Source organism: Salminus brasiliensis, chromosome 14 (assembly GCF_030463535.1).
Source record: "Salminus brasiliensis chromosome 14, fSalBra1.hap2, whole genome shotgun sequence".
Taxonomy (NCBI): domain Eukaryota; kingdom Metazoa; phylum Chordata; class Actinopteri; order Characiformes; family Bryconidae; genus Salminus; species Salminus brasiliensis.
Window position 1 is genome coordinate 13,761,700 of NC_132891.1, and position 18,846 is coordinate 13,780,545.

Sequence of the window (18,846 nt, forward strand, 5' to 3'; positions counted from 1 at the left end):
TCAGACTCATTCATTTATCATCCCTGACAGTAATTTACAGCTTACATCATGATTCTAGGGTCTGTTTTACAGGTTATGTTAAAGCTAATGTTAATTTCATTCAAAGTTCATATTACCTTCATATAATTACTCCAAACCATTTGTACAAACAAAGTCACAAGAGGCCATGCATTACAGTGATTTTACAAGGGTAAAAGGGTGTTTTAGGCACATCATAATGTGAAATAAATATTCAATAAATCATTTTATTATTACTAACACTTAAATGCCAAGCAATGCAGCTTATAGTAGGCATTGGTTGCCAAGCAACCAATGAAGTGTGTTACAACAGCTTCAAACATGTCCCAGCCAATCAGATTTTATAGCTTGAATGATCAGTTTTGTAATAACCATTAGAGCTTCCTCTGCTATCAGTGTACATCCTAATGGCTATTCCCCCTCTCAAACCTCTACTTTCAGATGATTAGTAATTCTAATTAAAGCCATGCTATTCTGTACAATTTACAAGACCGTGTCTGAAACTGTTAAAAAATTGACATTGACATTTCATCATGCTCTCTTAAGTTTCACTTGCATTAACCCATCTCACTAGTTTCGCTTCAGCTTTACAAAGTATTCTTGACAGAGATGCTGATGTGAAGTGCAAAATTAGCTTAGTACAAAATTAAGAACTTAGTTATAGTGCTGGGAAAACACAGCAATAGTGGTGACAAGTGAAGGTTAAAGACATGAAGAAATGACAGAAACGTTTGCAACATTTAAACGTAAACAGGGAGAGAAAACTGAATCGTGCAACATTGCCATAAGTTTCAGGTCATAAAAAGAAAATGGAAAAAGCTCATTTAAGATTTCAATCCCACTGAAGAAAATAAAGGACAAATGCCCATTTTGTAGAAATAAATGCAACAATCCCAAAAGCTTAGCAACAAATGAATGAAGAATTAATGACTGATGAAATGATTTCAGTGTTTTCTATAATAGGAACACTGAAAACATGGATCAATTTAAGCTATCCTTTCATAAAACAGATGCTGTGGTTTCTTTTCCAAAGAATCTAATCTCAAGATGCTCATTATCTTGTTACTTTAATCCACTGTCCGTGATCATATTAGTAGAAAAGCAATGTAGATAAAACCTTTTGGGGCTCTGTACTGTTTATTGTAAATAGTACTTTGTTGTCTGGATGTGTCCATTCCACCTCAAATAAATTAAACATGGCAATGATAAAACCATTATTAAAAGATTTGCAAATTGTCCCCATTTTCTCTTGTCTGTTTATCTCTTATGCAGTTCAAAGTACTGAAAAAGCTTTTATGCTTTAGCTTCGGTACATTTAACCAGCATTTACCACCTGATTCACCTGTCCAAGCTCTGCATATGTGGGAAGGCTTTATAGGTACCTTCGGGATTTGACAGAAAGCAGCAAGGGGCACATTTTTGTCCCGAGGGCCAAACGCTAAGGCATTTTTCGAATTCTATTGGTTTGACCAAAATGCACCTCAAACTCCAATAACCTAAAACTTTAAAACTAGGTTATTCCCCAAGGCCACGGTTTTAGTAAAACAGTGAGCAGTTGAGTATTTGTTTTGTAGGAAAAGAGAAGACCCAGAGGGCTCAGTGGAAAAAGAGAGATTCTCTATCCATGAAAATGGCTCGCTTCAGATTCACGCAGCTGAGGCAGAGGACATGGGAAAATATATGTGTTTTGCTACAAACTCAGAGGGTACCTCAAGTATCAGCGCAGAACTTTTTATAAAAGGTAAGAAAGATTCTTTTAATAACAACTTTTCTTTACTCTCCTTGCTGAAACACTGGACTTGACTCAGACATGTCAAATTCAGTTTAAAAAAACACTGCCGTTCTCTGACAGAACCGACCAGAATTGTGGTCCCTCCTCAAGACATGGAGGTCAGAAGGGGGTCTACAGCAGGGATTGAGTGCCAGGCTACGTTTGACCAGTCACTCCGTGGAGAGTTGGAAGTTTTCTGGCAGAAGAATGGGGAAGACATGTACTCTAACCTCACTGATGATTCAGGGTGAGTAGCAAAGCTTACCTGAAGATCGTAGGACACCTGGTGACCTGTCCCAAAAGCCACTGAACAGTTTTGTGCATTTTTGTGTGCATTTATGTGCTTTCCAGTGGGTGTTCAAGTATGTCCGTTCATGCAAAAGCACAGTGTTTAAGCCCTCGAACATCGCTTTGAAGCAGCATTAGGCTCAGTTTACTGTACAGCCCATAAGCACTTTAGTGATGTTGTAACACATTTGTGAGAACTTCCTATTTGCCACAAGTGTTGGCGTACTTTTGCTACTTTTTCCAGAAATACGTGTGCCGGCACTAATCACGTGTTAATCTTGGATGGCGTAAGTTTGTCAACTTAAAGTAGTGAAGCTGCAACTGTTGCAATTATGACTGCGTAATCTAAGCACCTTATGAACAGGGCCATATCTATCTAAGGATCCCTGCCACATCCATATTAATACAATTATAATAAAACAAAGCTACATAAATAGTCAACATTGGAGTAGATATAAAAGCTAGGCAGTGTGTTGTTGCTAAGGAGTGTGTGTGTGTGTGTGTGTGATTGTAAGTATACGTATATTCTGTCAGGGGTTATACTGGGATTTAGGGTGGAGGAGTGCCTCACCATTACAATGTTTTTAAGAATGATCTGTATTAATATCTCCAGATATTTGTGGACTGCTTACGTAAGAAAACAAATCATTTCATTTCCATCATGACATTTAGATTGGGCTTGGCTTCCTATGCTATAAGTCGCCTCATTAGAATTAAACTGGCCCTCATTTGAGTAGCTCCACCCACCACCTTGGCAAAGGCTAACTTGAAAATGTACCACGGCTGCCAAAAATGTACGCTGGTGTATGTTGATCCTGATTTTAAGTAGCTGTAAATAGAAGTACAGAAAGAGAGAGAGAAAGAGAGATGTGAACTCAAGGTGAAGTAAACATTAGATTTGGACCTAAATTATTCACAGATTCTTCATTGATGGAGGACTACTGCAAATCTTCAATGTCAGTCACAACGATAAAGGACTGTACACATGTATCGCTAGAACACCTCTGGATGAAGATACAGCAACTGCACGTGTAACTGTGCTAGGTAGGAAAACTCCCAAATGATTATTCATTGTGACAGCATCTTCACACCTTCATCATACGGTTACCCACCTTCAGCTCTACTGCAGACCATCTAAAATGTACAGAGGTTTAAACACTGCATAGCATGCTAGATCTGTATTTGTTGGGTGGGCTGCACTGCAAAAATCTTAAAAGGAAAATATATATGTAATATTTCTCTCGTTTGTGATTGTTTAAGAATGTCATTGTTAAAGGATCGTTCAATATATTTGCATTCAAAATTATTTTAAGTAATTTCATTAGTGAAATTGATTGTATGCACAAGCAGATAATTTAGCTTGTTTTATAATACCCATATCTTAAAAAAATGTCAACAAAAGATTACCATTCCCTTACCATGCCATACCATTTGCTTATCAGTTCTTGTGCTATCACAAAAAGCAGTGCATTTACCTTTATCCACCTACTTAAACTACAGCATTTAAAGCTATAATGAGCATTTTAAGATATGAGAGTTGAAGCTTTTAGGTGTGTTTTAGCCTGGACCGATTTTTGCATTTAAGGCAGTTGCAGCCAATCTCAACAGAGTTAATTTACCGTACATATAGACGTCTTGAAGAATGCCATAATAAAAACAGTATTGTAAGTACTTATGACTTTATGTTTTGGCACCATCACTATCAGTACAAAATCTTGAACCTGAAAATTGTAACATTTCCAGAGAATAAAAAATGGTGCTTTATTTTTAAGTTTATTTAATGCTATTTTGTTGGGATTGGGATTGCTGTTGGTTTACTAGTGGTGCAGTGTTTCCACAATTTAAAAAAAAGGAAACCTTGCATTATCAATAGTTTGCCTGCATTTATGCTGTCCTGTTTTGAGTGTAAATTCAATTTTTTTTTATTTTTTAAAGGCTGTTGGTTATTGGTTAGTCTCCTAATTAGTTCCATTTTTATTGTAATTTGAAATGTGCTTTAGACATCCCTGACGCTCCAGTAGAGTTGACATTATCTGATCACAGAGATCGTAGTGTGAGGCTTCACTGGGTGCCCACCAAGGACCACAACAGCCCTGTAACAGGTAACATATCGACTCCTTCTTACACTAAATTATTTATCCAAGGCACAAATCTACAATGATAATCCTTCTCCTAGCATACTCTTTCTAGTCTAGCTATTTGTATTTTCAAACCTCATTCAGTGTTCAACAGCACTCCAGCCTCCTCCCACAGGGACTGGCCTACAGTATATATGGAGTGTGTCTGGCGCATACTGAATGACTATGGTGTTTTGCATTTATGAGCAGAATTCATCATCGAGTATGAGGAGAACCACTGGGAGCCAGGGAAGTGGAGGCCACTTTTACGGGTATCTGGCAACCAGAACTCCGCCCCGCTGTCGTTATATGGCCACATTAACTACCAGTTTAGAGTCAGCGCTGTCAACGGCATTGGGATCGGCCGTCCCAGCAAAGCCTCTGAGAGATATAAAACTCCTCCTGCTGGTAGGAAGAATACTTTTCATTCTTTCTCAGTGTTCATATGCTATGTGTCGGTGATAAGCTACCTTGTTTGGTTTCTCCTTGATCTGCTTTGACCTTTGCCGAAGCTGATGCCTCAGTACCATTGTATTTAATATCAATGCCTTGATGTTTTAACAGATGTCTAATAAAGTGACGCGTATTTTAATGCTTCACAAATGCCCAGTGGACTTGAAATTGACTTTTATTGAGAACTGATATATTGGAGTATCTTTGTTTGTTGTATTCCTGACTCAAAACAGACTGAACTAATAATACTAATAATTTTGTTTCTTTAATCAGCCCCTGATAGGAATCCTGAAAATATAAAGATTGAGGGTCATTTACCTCATCAGATGGACATCACTTGGGAGGTAAACAAATAAATTAATTTTCCAACAAAAATGATTAGGATTATGCAAATTAGTATTTCTTGCTTGTGGGCTCCCCCTACAGTCAGGAAGTGTAATTCACACCATACCCAACCCTTAAAGGAAACACTTTACACGTGCATTTACATTTCTAAACAAGCTGAAAGATTCAGAACCCTCATCTACAGTGAGAGCCATTTGGACTGTTTTGGTAGAGTAGTATTACAGGATTTTACACAACTATGACTAGTTATGCTGTGTTATGCTGCTCTTTGCAAGTGTTGTCATGCCTGCTTGGTGCAATTAGCAATGACGCTGTTTTCTCTATTACGAGGCAGCGGCACATCCACATGATTTTAAGCTGTTATTTTAATGTAAAAATGCTACCTAGTATTGCTTTAAGTATGCTTTCTGTTTTTTGTACTTGTACTTAACTTGTAATGAAAGACTGTTTTGATCAGAAATAACATAAATTGTATAATGGTTTGTCTCTGACCTTTGCATAGTTCTGAACATGTTCTTGTAGTCCACACATAATGTATGTACCTCTGCAGATGGCAATACACATACATTTTATTACCAAGCACTTTATGAGAGGCACTAATACTGGGTAGATCTTAACCTTTAAAACAGCTCCAATTCTTCATGTAATGCATCATGTAATATTCATATGAAACCAGGTTCAGGTGATTTTTGCTATGCGACATGATGCATTATCATGCTGGAAGTAGCCATTATAAGATGGTTCAAATGTGGCCATGAAGGGATGCCATAGGAAGGAGATTAGCAGTTATTGAAATACTCACACCAGCCTGTTTGGCTCTAATAATCTTGCTGCGTTTCCACCCATTCTGGTATTTAATGTGAGCATTTATGCTGCACTGCTTCAACATAGTTGACTGATTAGAAAATTGCATGAACGAGTAGGTGGACAGTTCTTACTTAGCTTGGTAAGAGTATATATCTACATGTGAAATAGTGTCTTCCTACTTTATACACTGTATTTTATTATCTAGACTTAACACATGCTGACAAAATATTTCTTTGAGGAAGAGAAGGGATCTTCTCTGTATCTCTCTGTATTTTCCAACCTCTCACTTAGATACTATTTCAGAACTGTCAAAGTACCTGTCAAGCTAGCAGACACTTAAGCTTTCAGAGAGAACCTGAAACAAATTCACAGAAAGTGTTAATAATTAAGGAAAATTCTTCTAAAAGTTGACAAGTTATGAACATTGACCTTTTACATATCCCCAACCCCTGTCTTAGCCCTTGCTGCCAATAGAGCACAATGGACCTGGTCTAGAGTACAAGCTAAGCTACAGGCAGCTGGGTGTCGACGATATGTGGACAGAGCAGATGATGCAGAGACACTCTTTGGTTGTGAAAGACACCCCGACATTTGTTCCTTATGAGATCAAGATCCAGGCCCGCAACCACCATGGCTGGGCACCGGAACCCAGAGTGGTGACTGGATATTCTGGGGAAGACTGTGAGTGAAACATTTCTCTATGCCCTTTTCTCCAATATAGTTTTTATTTGAATGTTTTAATGCACTTAGAAAACCTACAGTACCAGAAAAGGGTACTTAACAGGTACATTATATTCCCTAAGGGATAAACTGCATAAGCTGTATATTAGAACCTAGCCTTTTTATTTGATATGTAAAACAACCAGTAAACCAAAATTTGCTTTCAGAATTTTAATATTATTGACAGTGGAAGCTTTCTATGAGGCGTGTTTACCCCACAAATCCTAAAATATATTCTAGGCCTAAAACTCTTCTCAAAACCATCATATAACAATAACTCAGGCGTCAGGCAACTTCATTTTACCCATTTGTAGTAGTTTTATGTGAAGTAGCATTTAGAGGCAAGGTTTGCATGTCTGGTTCCAATCACCAATGCCAATTAACTGACTAACTTGGTTAATTTCTCTGCAAAGCACCATTTACGATCAAGCCACCTTGGGTGACATTGTTTACATCTTAATTAATAATAAAACTTCAATAATCATTTTTTGTTTTTATGATGAGACTTGGGCATTTTCACACTAGTATATTTTCCGGACTCAGAGTTGGTACATTTGGTCAAGTGTGAAAGCCGTTTTCTAGCCCGAAAGCAGTACGGAGCACTAATCTCCTTCTAAAGTCTGTGGTTTAGGGTTCACTTTAAGCGGACTCTGGTGGGGTCTTCCACAGGCGTAGAAGCAATTGCTCCTGGCCCATGATTGTTTTATTGGAGAACAGCTACTTGTTTGCAGGTGTTCCTGCATGGTGAAATGCCATGACTTCAGGAAAGCGCTGTTCTTGGAGTGGAGTATATCCAAGGACAATAGTTAAAATAAAAATGGTTGAACATAGGCCCAAGTATTTTTTAACTTGACGCTCAAAATTGTGCAATTGATTCATGGTTCGTATGGAATTCTTGTATGATAACAAACCAGTAATAATGAGTCCTTCCCTCAAATGAGCCTAGAATCAGCCCTTGGAATGGACTAATGCATTTCTGCACAAGGGTAAAAACGCCCCTAGAACCTTTAAGAAAAGGTGCCACTTATAGGAGGAACAGAATATGCCACAGTTATGTTCTCTAACCACCTCAGTGACAATAGACCTCATTCATCAATATGTTCAATATGAATATGGATCAATATGAATTTTCTCATTTATTTTTAGTCCTAACAAAACGTTGACATCAGCTTCATAATGTTTTTTTAAACTGAAGAATTGTTTACAGCAGTTTTATTTTGGGGTGGATCCCATTGCTCTGATAAACTGAACAAATCCCAAATACATTGCTGAATGTTAGAATCTTTGTGAAGACTGTGTGAGTGGGTTTTAAGAAGTATGTATGTACATAATTTAAATATTACAAAATATCTTTTTTGTTGTTGTCAAACGTAAGTTCCTCTGAGATAAAAGATACATTTATATGGCAATGTGACACACGTTGAAGTAAATGTAGTACATTGCATTCAGTGAAGAATCAATGCTGGTGCCTCTTCTATTGAACAATTAAGAGTGTGTACTATTGTACACACACCACCAACAGTGACGTTGGTGCTGATTCGAAATGTAGAAGCAGGAATGACAGCTGGTGCACACATTTTGGCAAAAAGAATGAACATTTGTGGTGAGAGGAGAGATGCTTAATCTGTGACAGTTCTAAGACAAGACACTGCTGTTATTCATCCATCAAAGAATATCCCTTGTACTGTTGAACTCACCTTCATCTGAAATGAGATCTTATTCATCGTCTGCTTAATTCTTTTTCTTTGTGTGTAATTATTTTTGCCTCATCTTTAGTTGCCTTTTGGCATTGCCTTGAGGATAATACAACAGGTTGGGCGTTTTCTATGGACCTATGAAGCTCAGAGCACACCAAGACAACGTTCTACAACAAACACTGACAGATGTCTGATTGGTTTATCAACTGCCAACAAGGGGTGCATGATATTTAACGTTTATATTTAGGCATTAGGCAGACATTTTAATCCAGAGTAATTTATAAAAGCATGCAAACAACGGAAATCAACACAAAGAACCTGACGATATTGCAAAAGACAGTAACCAGGCATAACAGTCCATAATAGGCTTTATCTAGTTAAAATGTAAAAATTGCCTGAAGAGATAAGTCTCCAAACCACTGAGTGACTGTGCGGTGTGAAGTTCAAGGTGGAGGTTTGTTCCACCACTGTACAAAGACATTGAAGCAGCCGGATTTAATCTTAAAAACCAAGCAGAAAAAGTTCTACATACAACTGAAACTTGACTCGTAACAATTGTCCAATGCTTTGTGTTGCTATAAAGGAGTAAAAGACCAAAGCCGACATAGTTCTGAAGCAAGTTGCAGAGGTAGCGAGGAGCTGAGTCTTCTGAGGCCATGAATTTGAGAACCAGAGCCTTGTATCTGATTTCTGCTTTCACAGGAAGCCACTGAGCTGGGCTCAGTTGAGGCGTAAAAGAGGAGAACTTTGGGAGGTTGTTGGCTGCAGCTTTCTGAATTCTCTTTAAAGGAAAAATAGCATTTGATGGAAGGCCAGATTGGAAGGAATTGCAGTAGACAAGTCTAAAGATAACTAGAACTGGTAAAAGACATTGAGCAGCCACTGCGGGAAGGATTGAGATGTAGGAATCTGCAGTATCTGGCGGAAGATGTTATATGATCAGAAAAGTTAAGTTGATGATGTAAGATCAATGCAAGGTTTGTGCATAGTGAGAAGTCTAGTGTAGGTGAGTAGAGGAGTTTGGTCTGGTCAAGATTTATACTGCTTGTCCTTGGACAAGATTCCTAATGTTTAATACACTTAATACTATAAATAACTCATACTATATACATACTATATACTATAAATAACTATTTTACTTACAAGTAAAATAAACATTTAGTGCTGTCAGAGTTGAAGAAGCATCAATAATTTGTTAAATGGCTTTAATATGTTTTCCAAGTTGCACCCTTCATGCTGTCTGTACTATGAAGCTCCACTGTTCAAACGCTGTAAATTGGCAGTTGTAGCTCTCTTTTTTAAGCATATAATCTGCACGCAACATTGACTTTTAAGAGCTTTTAGGTAAGGTTTTCATCTTATAAATCTCCATTAAGATTATGTTAGTTCTAGCAACAGTCTTGACTCAGATAAACCTCTGTGCAGGTTCTTCATCGTCACATTTGATCACTAGCTCACAAACATTGCGAGCAGTTCTTCCTTAGAGTTTTCTTGATCTTTCAGATTTCAGATTGACCTCCACGATTCCCTTAAACAGCCATCATTTTGCAAACCACTTGGTGCAAAACCACATCTCCTTTTAGCCTTCTCCTGCCTTTTGGGCATTGATTACTTCCATTTTCAGATCTTGAGACAGTTTATAAAGTCAATTTAAATATTTAACTCTGCAAGGTTTTTTTTAATAAAGCTTGGAGATTTGATTTGACTGGCGGTTGCTAAGTATAGTTGATGACATGTCTCAGGTCTGATTTGCTGCTAATCAATTATCAAGGTTTGAGACCTTGTCAAAACAGTCTGAGCCTTTGCAACACTTAAGGCTTAGGGACGCAAATGGAGCTGAAGCGGCTTGGTGTGGATCACTTGAAAATTGATCAGCCAGTTAGCGTGGTGATATATATGTGCCTCAATCTTTCCATGGCTAAATTTGCTTGAATGTTGGATTAAATTAGCTTAAATGTGTTTGATTATCTACAGAGGATGTGTTTACTTTTTTCATGCAGGCATTTGTTGTTGGTGCTGAAAGTCCAGTATGTGTTCACTCTGAAATCATGTGATTTTTTTCTGTTCAGGCTTATGTGAATAATACTATGTAATTTCTGAAAGTAATAAAGACATTCCGATTATGCTGTACTTTGTACACTCTTATAAAAAAGAGCTTCTATTTAAATTAAAATTATTTTAGTAGAAAGGGCATTTCTTTAGGCTCAAAACAGAGCAACAAAGACTAATGTAATTAATCGCATTTTAAAAATCACAAAAAAATAATTATTAAAATTGTCTGAGAGACCTAATACTTAGTAGATGTTTACAATACCTAACATGGCTGTGTAAAATGGGATATGTACCATGGCTATGTTAAAAATATTAATCATTTATTCTACGTCAGTGCATCCCTACTGTGAAGATGTTTGTTGAATAAGGTTGGATTGATGTTCTCTGAGCATCACAGTGTGCTGTGTTCTTATATAAGAAATACTGTGGTGTTATTTGTTCTCCAGTATATAGCACCTCTGCCCAGTAATCTCTATAGCGTCTGTCATGTAGGCTATTTGTACGTGTATGAGTTTTTGTGGTGTCTAGTTATTGCTATAGCTGAATTCTACACTTTTTCACCCCTCACACTGACCTTTCTCTTCCTGCTGTCAGTTTACATGTTAGTGTGTGTATGTCAACACTGCTCCATTTCCCCTTCAGTAGTTACCTTTATGGAAGCACCAGTGTGTATTTCTGTAATGCCTGCAAAGCCGACATTTGTTGTGTATGTTGAACTCAGACCTGTGTTCTAACTGTCCTCTCCAGTGCCATTGGCAGCTCCTGAGGATGTGTCTGTGGAGGTGTTGAACTCTACGCTGCTCAGGGTCAGCTGGTCCCCCATCCCCCAGGCCCTCCTGAGGGGCCATCTTGGCGGCTACAATGTGAGTGTCTGACCTGCAGGTCTCTGATGTCCTTTGCACCACTCGACACTGTCTGGGTTACGGCCCTGTGGTTCTTTAGCTAGGTCAAAGGGGAAAGTCATTTAGCCGCAACCGAGCCATTTGTAGCTATTAATGGACCAACTCCTCCTCCTCCTCCTTTCATCTCTTTCTCCTTATCTTCTCATTACTCTTCTCTTTTTTCATTTCTGCTCTCTAATCCCAAGAGTAGCTACTTTTGTTTCTCAGTATTTGCTTATATATAAGTATAATATATAATGCTTATAATCATAATTGTGCAATTATGTGTATACATAAACTTTTTAGTGGTGAACCATGACTATTAGAGCTAGGCCTTCAGGTCACCATAAAGGTCAAAGCTATATGAAGAAAGCGAGAAAGAGACAATGAAAAAAACTACCACAACAATAATGTTAATGTCAATGTTAATAAATTCTGCAAGCACCTTCGTATGAATTCTGCTTCTAGCATTAAACAAATGCTTGGCTGTTCTACATTAAACACAGACCTATGAAACTTTTAACAGACATTAACATATATTTTACACTGTACACAACAGTTTTACAGCGAGTTACAGATTCGTTCATCAATTTTCCCAACGTTTGCCATTGACTGCAGCAGTTGAATAAACCTGATGCTGATTCTGGTTTTCTGAAAAACAGGTGCTAAATGCTTGAAGCTTGAATTTCAGGGGCATGTGGTTATATTTACAAGCTAAATGGAAATTCACAGTTAGAGGCATTAGCATGTTTTTGAAACACTTTTCAAATAAAATAATGACAATGCCATCACCTCACACAGTCAGCCATGCCACAGTAGCATACTCCTTTATTTCCAATGCCAAAATAAAGGGCTTAACTTAGAGTTGAGCTCTGAAGGGCTTTTACCACTTTGTAAATCAGGGTTGGGGTATTCAAAACAAATAAATACATTTTTTAGCACTTCATATTTAAATAAACTTCATAAAAAAAAGTGCTTCATAGTGGTTTTGATGGTGAGCAATAATATACAAGAACTGATCTTTGGTTTTATAAAGAACCATGTTTGTAATAGAAATGAGTGTGTGAGTGTGAAAAACACTGATAAAGACCATTCCTCCTTTAAAATGTTCTTCACACTAACATATACATGGTTATTTATGGAACCAAAAGTGGTTCTTCTATGGATCACCCAAAGAATCATTTAAAGCTCCTGTATTTTTGACAGTATACATGTGAGCAGATTATTAAAATATTGGAATTTACTTGGCACTATGTGATCATTTTCTGTAGAGCACTCTGTAGATTAGGGTCTACCATTAGGCTCTACCAATGTGTAGGTCACATTAGATGATTACAACTGAACATAAATGGTGAAAACTGGTCGAGTACTATGAGAGTTCCATCCAGTTTAAATATTAAATAATTCCACATCTCCATACATGTATTTATTTACAATAAACTTGGTTGTTCTAATATGGCGGCAACATAGACACATTATGGTGACTAACTACTGTTAGTGCTAGCTACTACAATCACAGACGTAGCAATACTACTGTTAGTTGTTAACAGTACTAGTGTACTACTAATTCTGTTGATAATAAAACGTAAAACTCAATGAGACAAATTAGCGACTGTTAGTACTACTAGTACTATTGTTAGTTGTTAACAGTACTAGTGTTACAGTAGCTAATTTGTCTCATTGAGTATCCTTATTTTATTATTATTATCAACCCTCATCCCACTGGAAATAATGCACATGGCCGCTGTGTAAACACAGCATAAGAGTAAATGGACTGTCTCCTTCTCTTGTCTCTCTTTCCCTTATCTTTCTTCCTTCCTCTTTGCCATTTCTCTCTGTTTGACTCATCCTCTAACCTTTCCTTTGTATCTCTCAATCGTTTGTTTCTCCCTTATCCCCATCTTCCTGTCTCTAAACTCTCCATCCATTTTATCTGTCTCTCTTATTCAGGTGCACTGGTGGAGAACACAGAGCCTGTTGACCTCTAAGGAAGTTCCTGCTGAGAAGCAGCTTCTCACTCTCGTGGGGAACAGGAGTCACGCCATGGTTCCTGGGCTGAAGCCTTCCTCTGAATACCGTCTCACCGTCAATGTCTTCAACAGGAGGGGCAATGGCCCCAGCAGCAGCCCGCTCACCTTCAGAACACCACAGGGAGGCAAGCACTGCAGTTATGCATCGCTTACATTACAAACAGGGCTTTCTGAAAGGGTTGCAAAGTTTTATTTAAGCTATTCCATTTTTATGTCCTTTGTGAGTCCTTTGGTACTAAAAGTAAGTGGCAGCTAACCCTTAAAAAGGTTTTCCTGCAGCAGAACTGGAGAAAATGAAAAAATAAATGAAATAGTGGAAAAGGAATCAAACACAGGACAGATGCCAGTCTAATACAAGTATGATTTATTGTATTACTCACTGTGAAATTAATGGGGATGTAATGATACAGTGGAGTGTGTTGTATCAGAGTGTATGGTATTGTACTGTATCATTGTATCATGACTACCATGTTAGCTTGTGGCCTGTGTGTTAGCTTGAGGCTAACATTTTAGGTTCTAGCTAAAGTATTAGAATGAAAGACTAAAAAATACATGCCTTCTAAAATTGCACTTTTATAAAGTTGAATGCTTTAATAATCTGAAAAGGAAAACTTTAGCATTTTAATGTAAGGCACATTTTCTGCCACTTATACATTTTGTGAATCACTATATTCCTATTACTAAAGCAGTGAATAAATTCTATTATAATGATAATTCTATAATAAATCAAAAATATATTAATGTATTAAAAACTGGTATAAAAATCAACAGTGTATGTTAATCATTACACCACAGTACTTATATAAAAATAGACTACTATAGATCCAAGGATCCCTTGTTTAAATCCCGGGTCATTCTGCTTGCCATCAGCAGCTGGAGAAAGAGCACAATTGGCATTGCTCTCTCGAAGTTGGGTTGATGGCACTTCCTCCCCACCTTCTAGTGTGATGTTCGTCAGAACAGGTGTCTGTTAGCTGTTGTATCAGTGCTGGAGGGCCATGCTGTCCTCTCAGTGCGCTGCCTACCTAGTAATGCTGAATTAACGACAGTTAACAGAAAATAGGTGGCTGTTGGGGGCATTGCTAGTGATAAGGGAAGTTCTCATGGATGTGTATTGGGTAATTGGCTTTCCAAATAATGTAGCAATTGGGTAAAATTAGAAATACATTTCAAACCAGAATTGCAGTGGTGGGGAAGTATAGTGACAACACTGGCTGGGATTTAAGTCTGCCTCTGTTACATGGCCAAATTGTAAGTTGCTCTAGATACGAGCATCTGCAGAATGCTAAATTCATAAATTGGGCAATGGTGGCTCACTTAGTAGAGGACTGGGTTATCGATAACAGAGTTGTGGGTTTCATATCCAGGTCAGGCAAGTCCCTTAACTCTGTCTGCTCCAGGAGTGCTATAGCATTAACCAGAGGACTGGATAATTGATGACAGGGTTGTGGGTTCAAAACCTGGGTTTGCTGACTGCCACTGCAGTGGCACTATTGGCAAGGTTTTTAAACCACAGCAATGGCTGCCCACTGCTGATGGCACATGTGCTCACTGTATCACTGTGTGTGTTTGCTCACTGGTGTGTATTTGTGTGTGTTCACTGCACTGTATTTTATTCTATCCTATGATTAAGACTGTTGATGTTCGTTCCAGAAAGTTTGGCATGGCAGTTGGAAGATTACTGAAGCTAGGCCAGGGATTAAATATGTGTTGATTTGTGTGCAGTTCCTGAAAGACCTCCTGTACTGAAAGCCACAAACTCTCAAGGCGACTCCATCACTCTGGTGTGGGCTCCACCGCTTGAGGCCAATGGCATCCTCACAGGCTACAGGCTGCAGTACCAGATATGTATGTGAACATGATAAATTTTAGTTACATATTAAACATATTTGTGGCTTTGGCTGCATGATGGTTCATTATATAAGCCGTGCTTAATAAATAGGACCAATGCCTGTATGTCAATCCTTGGCTACCGCTGCTTAGTCAGGAAGAAAAAAAGCCTGGACATTACAATACCTCCAATATGTCATACACACTGTATAATTATTCAGCAGTCAAAGCCATTAAACAGTTGGCAGTTGACTAATCACAGCTCCACCCAACATGCAAAAATAACTATTTTGGAAATACAAGGCTTTGTTTTGAAAGTAACAATATGAATTATTTTGTAGCCACTGTTGATTGTGTGATTGGATAAGCTTTCCACAACATTAGCAAACATAGAATCTGTCTTAATGAATTTACCTATGTATGACTCTTGGTACTGAGCTGGACTATGGTGTTTAAGCTACCATGTTAACAGTGACTCGAGTAAATCCACACTTGCTCTTTCCTAAGGGTGTAATCTTGTACAAAAACATATTGCTGCTGTCCAATGAAAACCATGTATCTCCATTTTTGTCCATTGTTACTTTCCCCATTGCTTAATCCTTGTAGCTGCTCTGTGCATTGTGTAAATAATTCTAGATAAATGGACCAATAGAAATACCTTCTGCCTTCTCCTGTAAAGTCTCCATTTTGGAGATATGTGTCTTTCATTCAGTGATGATGTACACACACACACATACACACCCATTATCTGTCATTTAAATGAAATAGTGCACTACAAATATCTGTATTTTGCCAACAACTGCCAACCACAGATTTCCCTTTCTGTTCTGTAAAGCGTGTCTAACTCTGTCCAACCATTACTACAAAAGCATGCATGGATAGATCAATTATGATGTCAATTTGCTTCAATTGATAAAACATATAACAGTACGATGTGTAGGTGAGCTGTTGCTGTGTGTTGTGTTACAGTCAATGAAACGCTGGATGTGGATGAAGCTTACACAGTTAACATCAGTGGACGAGACACAACACAGTGGGTTGTACGTAACCTGGAGTCAAACAGCCAATACAAGTTCTATCTGAGTGCTTGCACTGTGGTGGGCTGTGGACCAGCCATCAGCGAAGAAGGAGGCACTGAACGCTTTGCACGTGAGTGTGCAGCATTCCAGGAACTACATTTGGTTATAGGGCTGCCTGATTATGGTTCTTGGCTTATTTTCATGTATATACTATTTATCAGTCAATCCAGTATTTTGCTTGTTTTTGTGAAAGATTAGCTTGCTAATATAGTGATTTTTCCATGAAGAACCATTTTATGAAGAATCTACATCATCAGTGCCCACATCGATCAGTATGTATTGTTATGGGTAATATGTAGCTGATTTAGTCTGTAGTTACTTAGATAATAACACACATTTCTAAACACATCACTTTCTAACAGGCCTGTACGGAGTAAACAATAGTTTCCCCACTTGTGAACATAATTGAACATATTGGGGATCTAGAATCCTACATTAATAGCATTTTAAAAGACCTAGCATAGATGCAATTGTTTTAAAAACCTAAAAGCTTAGCTGTTGAACTGCACTGGTTGAACATGCTTGAGGGCAGGGAGTGTGGGACCTTATGCTCTCCTGCAGCAGGTGGATATCATGCCTACACTAAAAGCTACCTATGTTGTGGTGTATGCTTTAGGACGTACTCAGACCACAACAGCTTCAAACTAAAGGCATCACAGAAGCTAAGCAGCCATAGCCTCAGATGGATCAGAGTTTGTTTGACATTTCATGACATGTCTATTCTTGTCTAATAGATAACTCCAGTTTTGTAATAATGTAGTATATTAATGATGAAAGTGTACTGAAACCAAGTTCTACTGAACTTTTAGCTTGTTTGCTCACTGGAGTGCTCCAGAGTTACTGAGTTATTGAGTTATTTGCTGGTGCAAATTCCGTTTTCATTTTTTATTTTTTCTCATGGTTAAGGGGTAAAAGAGGATTCCTTTTATGGGTTGAATCCCTGATGGTGCCACAGCCATCCTTCATCAGACGTGCAAGAGAGCATGATTGTGCCCACTCTTTTTGGTCTCTCTGGCATTCTCTCCCTGATCAATCAATGCAGTTTTAGCCAATGTAGGTATCTGTGAGCTAAAGTATAAAGTCACAGAATCAGCCATTAGCGTTGTCCTCCAAGCGTCACATGTCTTAAAAGAAGCATGTACTAACCTTCACCTTCCCAGCATTAGTGCCGTTGTATAATAGGATATGATATAGTCTTAGCTAGTGGGTGGGAATTGGCATTGATAAATAAAGTGGGTTTTGTTGTCAATGCAGACCTACTTTCTGAACATGCTGAACAGTTCAGTCTGTTCCTACTCTATGTTTTCTGACACTGTCATTCTTTTTATGAAGATTCATTACTTGAAGAGTCTACAACATTGTTCGTCACGGCGACAGAGATCAGTATGTATAGTATTGTATGCGGTTTAATGTAGCTGAGTAGAAGCTAATAGCTCCCTGTCCTTACCACAACAACCTTCTAAATATGCTGTTCAATTATCTCATTGATCTCTTATTTCTAAGCATCATTATTCTGGAGTGTAACACATTACAGAAAGCTCATAAGATCTCCCCCTAATCCATTTTCTCTCACATAGTCAGCCATTTTTTTCATTTATATTTTTAAATTGAATGTGGGAAGTAGAGATTTAATCAATAATGAGCAGTTAGAAGTCTATCTAATATTCAGTACTATCCAGTTAAATGCTATTTAACAATGATCTGTCTTCTCTCTAAGCTGATTCTTCTACATCACAGCTCGTGACCTCCTCTGAGATGAGTATGTAGTAGCAGCAGTTGTTAGTAGCTTTCTTTTTGTGTTGTGTACTGTTGTGTACAGCTATTGGGCTGTCAAAACCACTGAAGTGTACTACAATTAATACTGGTCACTGGTAAACTCAGCGCTTGTCCTAGATCACATATGGCAGCAACTTCACAAACCCTAAAATAGAACCCTGTGGGACTCAAAATAGACTAAACTAATTGGTTCCCAAATACTTCAAAATAATGGGGTTAAAACTGAATAATAAACGTGAGGTTTGGGAGGTTAAACCTCCTGTGCTAAAACAGAACAGTAGTTTTGCTATTTTCTGTTATAAAGTGACAAGTATTGATTGTCTTAGGATTAAATGAGTATTAGAAGCATAGAGGCTGTAGGACTTGTGTATAGAGTAGTAGTTGTATTAGTACCACTAGTTGGACACTGTAAAAATGAATTCTTAGAATTGTTGATAGAACAGGGGTCAGAAACTCACATCCTAGAGGTTCAGCTTTCTATATCGTTGATGATGATTTTCATGCCAAACATTTTTCTCACACCTGATTCAATTGAGTAGTTATTTACAAGGTTTAATTGTTGTGTCAGAGAAAGGAAATCAGCAGACAGTGCTGAATTCTAGTCTTTAATTCCCCACTTCTGACACATTTGGTTCCATAAGAACTTTTCAACGTATGCCTTTGTAAAGTCTGGAGTCAAACAGCCAATACAAGTTCTATCTGAGTGCTTGCACTGTGGTGGGCTGTGGACCAGCCATCAGCGAAGAAGGAGGCACTGAACGCTTTGCACGTGAGTGTGCAGCATTCCAGGAACTACATTTGGTTATAGGGCTGCCTGATTATGGTTCTTGGCTTATTTTCATGTATATACTATTTATCAGTCAATCCAGTATTTTGCTTGTTTTTGTGAAAGATTAGCTTGCTAATATAGTGATTTTTCCATGAAGAACCATTTTATGAAGAATCTACATCATCAGTGCCCACATCGATCAGTATGTATTGT

At 38.0% G+C, this 18,846-nt stretch overlaps 1 protein-coding gene across 11 annotated transcripts in view; it reads left to right on the forward strand.

Moving 5' to 3' along the window:
• The window catches only part of chl1a (cell adhesion molecule L1-like a), an 87,876-nt gene that overhangs the window by 45,411 nt on the left and 23,619 nt on the right, over nucleotides 1-18,846 (forward strand). For 8 of the 11 annotated variants that reach the window (XR_011981745.1, XM_072696177.1, XM_072696176.1 and 5 more), the window contains exons 13-27: nucleotides 1,593-1,759; nucleotides 1,871-2,036; nucleotides 2,997-3,121; nucleotides 4,078-4,179; nucleotides 4,405-4,602; nucleotides 4,921-4,991; nucleotides 6,258-6,480; nucleotides 11,016-11,131; nucleotides 13,100-13,304; nucleotides 14,905-15,027; nucleotides 15,979-16,158; nucleotides 16,316-16,360; nucleotides 17,421-17,471; nucleotides 17,806-17,847; nucleotides 18,791-18,835. Coding sequence is in view for 9 of the 11 variants with exons in the window: in XM_072696177.1 (XP_072552278.1) it covers nucleotides 1,593-1,759; nucleotides 1,871-2,036; nucleotides 2,997-3,121; nucleotides 4,078-4,179; nucleotides 4,405-4,602; nucleotides 4,921-4,991; nucleotides 6,258-6,480; nucleotides 11,016-11,131; nucleotides 13,100-13,304; nucleotides 14,905-15,027; nucleotides 15,979-16,158; nucleotides 16,316-16,360; nucleotides 17,421-17,471; nucleotides 17,806-17,847; nucleotides 18,791-18,835 (1,859 nt within the window). In the remaining 2 variants the exon portion in view is untranslated. Of the gene's footprint in view, nucleotides 1-1,592; nucleotides 1,760-1,870; nucleotides 2,037-2,996; nucleotides 3,122-4,077; nucleotides 4,180-4,404; nucleotides 4,603-4,920; nucleotides 4,992-6,257; nucleotides 6,481-11,015; nucleotides 11,132-13,099; nucleotides 13,305-14,904; nucleotides 15,028-15,978; nucleotides 16,375-17,420; nucleotides 17,472-17,805; nucleotides 18,634-18,790; nucleotides 18,836-18,846 lie in introns of those variants that run through there. The other 3 variants (XR_011981746.1, XM_072696180.1, XM_072696184.1) reach the window with 3 other exon arrangements.